This window comes from Cibotium barometz, chromosome 26 (genome assembly GCF_041138505.1).
Source record: "Cibotium barometz isolate CiBa-2024 chromosome 26, ASM4113850v1, whole genome shotgun sequence".
NCBI lineage: Eukaryota > Viridiplantae > Streptophyta > Polypodiopsida > Cyatheales > Cibotiaceae > Cibotium > Cibotium barometz.
The window spans coordinates 2,812,233-2,816,283 of record NC_141071.1 but is presented as its reverse complement, the minus strand read 5'-3'; the positions used below and the strand labels follow the sequence as shown (position 1 = coordinate 2,816,283).

Below are 4,051 nucleotides of genomic sequence, written 5' to 3'. Positions count from 1 at the left end.
TATACCGGTGTCTATAACGGCGCTTATACCAGCGTCTGTACCGACGTTAATACCGACGAAAATACCAATGAATATAGCGACGTCGGTACCGGGGCATATACCGACGCTGTAGCAGAGTTTTTTTTTTTGGGCAGAATAGTGCTGCCTGGCTGTTGCCTAGCTGCCTGCAATGAGTAGGATCAACAACAGCAACAGACAGCACCATTCTGTCTACAATAGAGCACACAAACAACCGTGCTCGTTTGCATATTCTCCTGATCGACAAACAAGAAATTAAATTAAACATTAATACTCAAGAATGTTTTGATCATATTTCATTAGTTTGAAGGTCATCTTACATCATGGTAATGCCTCCCAATTGACGGTCTCTCCTTCTTCTTCAAGCATCTCAAACAAGGCCACAAGGCCATGTTTGTGAGCGTACTTCTCCTCTCGCCTACTTGGTGGGCGATTCATGGCCAACTCCTGCACACACGATTAACAATTATAACTTTTAGAAATCAACATTTAGTCCACAAACATACATTTAAAAAAATAAAATTGCTACAAACACTTACGAATTCATGGCGCATGGTTTCGTAACCACCACTCCCGAGATGAGAAGCCCCTATTGTTTGGAGTCTTGCCCTTGCCGCCTCTCTTTGTTGTTGAAACCTGTCTGGTGTCTCGGTGAGCTCCTGAGCAATGGCTGCCCACTCCCTGTCATCTAGCCAAACAGGTTTCTCCTTCCCCTCTCTAAATGCGTCCCTCGCCTCTGACCTACGATGCCCCATCAAAATGCGAGCTGTATACTGTATCCACTCATTAGAGACGACATTCATAGGGTCAGATGGCTGGAACTCTTGCTTTATCTTTGTGTTTATATAATTTTTCTTTCCCTTGTCTTGCTGATCCCATTTAGTCATGACAGAGTCATGAAACTGTATAGTGCACAATTGTCGAATGCGTGTCTTCATTGCTTTCCCTGCACTATCCATTATTGGTGCCCCATCCCTAACTGTGTAAATCTTGCTGTTGTCATGGTCATGTGCACCCCAGGGAGTGGAAGGTGACCCTATGGGTGTGCTGTCAACAGATGAGAGCGAAGGACGACGCTCACGTGGTGGTGGTGTCACAGCATCTGTGGCACTACCACCACAACAACCTCCCCCTGAAGACCTACTACGTGAGCGCCGTCTATGTGAAGAGGTGGTAGATCGAGCTGTAAGAGGAGTGGAAGGCTGTGTGGTATGAGGTGTGGGAGCTGCTGTCGTACCCACGGGTGTGGGAACTGGCATCGGGAAGCCAGATGGTGAGGCAGATGTCCCTGCTCCAGAACCCCAATAACTCTGAGCCATGGCTCTCTGCTCTGGAGTCATGGACGAAAGAAAACCATATAACTGCTGGGGACTCATGCCCTGCGGTGTAGGATTAAATGAGAAATCTGGACTGTAGTCGTAGGGCGGTGAGTCACCCATGGCCTGTTGGACAAAAAACCATATGACAAACTTGTACGAAATGAAAATTACACGGTAAACAATGAATGAAAGAACCATAAGATAAACATTAACAATGATAAACAACATTGGTAAAACTATATCAACTTGCTCCTACAGTAGTGATTATGATGGTAAACATTAACAATGGTAAACAATGAATGGACCTTCAATGTCATAAACCCATTACAAATATGTCATAACTATTTGCATAATCATTGAGATACATCATTTTAAAAATCGTTATCTATTCTATCATCCTCATTAAGATCAGTAGCCCCAAAGAGATCTATGTCTATGTACATTTCAGCATCCTCATCATTAAAAGTCCCTTGATGAAGGATGTCTTCATCATCTATGTCTTCTTCCTCAACTTGTTTTTCAGCTTCCTTGGTTTGCACCTCTTCATTTGGATCTTGCTCTAGTTGCTCCTCTTCCTTTGCTTGCTCCTCTTCATTGTTGATCTCGGCTTGTTCTTGCTGCTCTCCATTACCATGTGCATCCACATCACCTTGTTGTAGCTCAAATTCTTCAAAAATTTGCTTACTGCGGGGGGCGACTTGAACCACAAACAGCCAGCGTGGATCTTTTGGATCCGCTTTAAAGACAACCTGCTCACAATGCTCTGGGCGCACAAAAGTATCTTGCTGATCGGTCCATACCTTTGTGGAGTCCACTTGGATGAGGCCACTCTTGTCTCTACGTACAGTTGCATGTGGCCCATTCATGATTACCTTGAACCACTTCACATCAAAGATAAACAACTCAAAACTTCTGAAGCCAACCTTTAATATATCTTGAATGGTTCCAAAGTAATCAAGCATTCCAGTAATTGTGTTATCATCACTTGCACTTGCACGACTTTCTTGAACAAACTGTGCTGTGACACCACAATCAAAGGTTGCTCTTCTTTGGTCTATTCGTTCTACTCAAAAATGACGTCCATGTGACCAAAACGCCCCATATTTGTGATACTACAAATAGCACAAAAAGTTTGTTGATGGAGAATCAAACACAGAGACATGTAGAGAAAAAAAAGAGAGACATGTAGAACTTAAACACTTACATGCCAATCGCATCCTTTTGTAAGCTCCTCCTCCTCCTCTGTTATAGGTAAACCAGCACGTTTGGCTTCTAAAATTGTAGCTTCTAGCCATCTACCTGTGGGAAAGTCCGGAAGAGCTTGCATACCTTCTGGATATGGGAGATTTCTTGTAGTGCGATTCCTTCTGAAACTTAAACGATCTTGTACTCGCTGTCGCTTGAGAGCTTCATATGTCTCAATCCACTTCTCCATTACATGAGAGTTCAAGATGCAAAATTTGTTGATTTTTTCTCTCAAAGTGTTATCCATCTTTCTCTTAATGCCTTGGCCTTGAGGTTCCTCACCAATGACTCGCCTGTTGGACTCTTGAGACCATAGTCGAGGTATCTCTGGATCTGAGGAACTTAAATATTCAGTGATGTAAACAAGGGACTCTTGTATCAGCCACCCTTCTGACATACTACCCTCTGGGCGAGCCATTTGGCGAACAAATCCCTTTAATGTCTTCATAAACCTCTCCAAAAAGAACATCCATCTTGAATGGACTGTTCCAGCAACTGCAACCTCATCTACAACATGAACTAGCAGATGCATCTGGATTGTTAATAAACTTGTAGGAAAAAACTTCTCTACCATGCAGACTGCCTCTATGGAGTTTAAACGCGCTGTCTCCAAAGTGTCTCTCTTTATCTCTTTTGAAGAAATCCAGCGCACCAATGTGCCAATCTTATAGATAGTAGCTCTAATGTCTTCAGTGAGGCAATCTTTTATTGCTATGGGTAGCACAAATTGTAAAAACTTGTGCCAATCATGACTCTTGAGACCACTAAGATCATCATCCTTTGTAAATGCACTTTTCAAGCAATGCATACAACCTGTAGGAGTCCGAAACTCAGAAATTGTCCTCTTGACTTGTTGTTCCTCCATCTTGCTAAAAACCCATGGGGCTCTTGGAAGTAGCACCTTTCCATTGGGTCTAGTGCGAGCCCACAACTCTTGCATACAACCAATCTCTTCCAAGTCATCCCTTTGGCCTTTAGTATCCTTTTTTCCTGTCATGGTCTTCCACAGAATGTCAGCTACATTCTTGAAAATATGCATCGGGTCAAGCAAATGGTTTATAAGGAGATCACCCCGATAGGGGAGTTGGTGAAAGATAGAGAGCCTCTTCATCCCAGGACATGCCAAGTTGCCACATTCCTCCCATTTGATCTTCCAATCGCTTGCCTTCAATGCACTTGGAGGAGGTCTTCCTAGATTACCATCCCGCAATTCATGATTTTCTGGAAGATACCTAACATGTCCTTGGTAGACATTCTTTCGTAATGCTTTTGAGTATCTTGAATCAAGTCGAGGACCACATACAGGACATGCATTGTAACCCGATATAGACAAACCTGAGCATTCTCCATAGCCAGGCCAATCATGCATTGTCCACATGAGAATACCTTGCACAGTTGTAAGTCTTTGGCCACTCTGCTGCTTTGACATGTCCTTCACTTCAATTCCGTTCCACAAGGTGCGTAACTCA

At 43.3% G+C, this 4,051-nt stretch overlaps 1 protein-coding gene across 1 annotated transcript; it reads right to left on the bottom strand.

Moving 5' to 3' along the window:
• Positions 1 to 306: 306 nt before the first annotated feature.
• On the bottom strand, positions 307 to 821 carry LOC147623573 (uncharacterized). Its single transcript, XM_086820055.1, has 2 exons — positions 558 to 821; positions 307 to 465 (listed from the first exon to the last, which is right to left on the bottom strand). The coding sequence occupies exons 1-2, from the start codon at positions 819 to 821 to the stop codon at positions 340 to 342; spliced, it is 390 nt and encodes a 129-aa protein (XP_086676181.1). The 3' UTR covers positions 307 to 339.
• Between the last annotated feature and the right edge of the window lie 3,230 nt (positions 822 to 4,051).

Bases quoted from the DNA above. Each gene is read 5' to 3' on its own strand.
- LOC147623573 (XM_086820055.1), bottom strand. From the start codon at position 821: ATGAATGTCGTCTCTAATGAGTGGATACAGTATACAGCTCGCATTTTG. The intron at 466-557 runs GTAAGTGTTTGT...TCGTGTGTGCAG, and splicing joins AAACCATGCGCCATGAATTC to GAGTTGGCCATGAATCGCCC.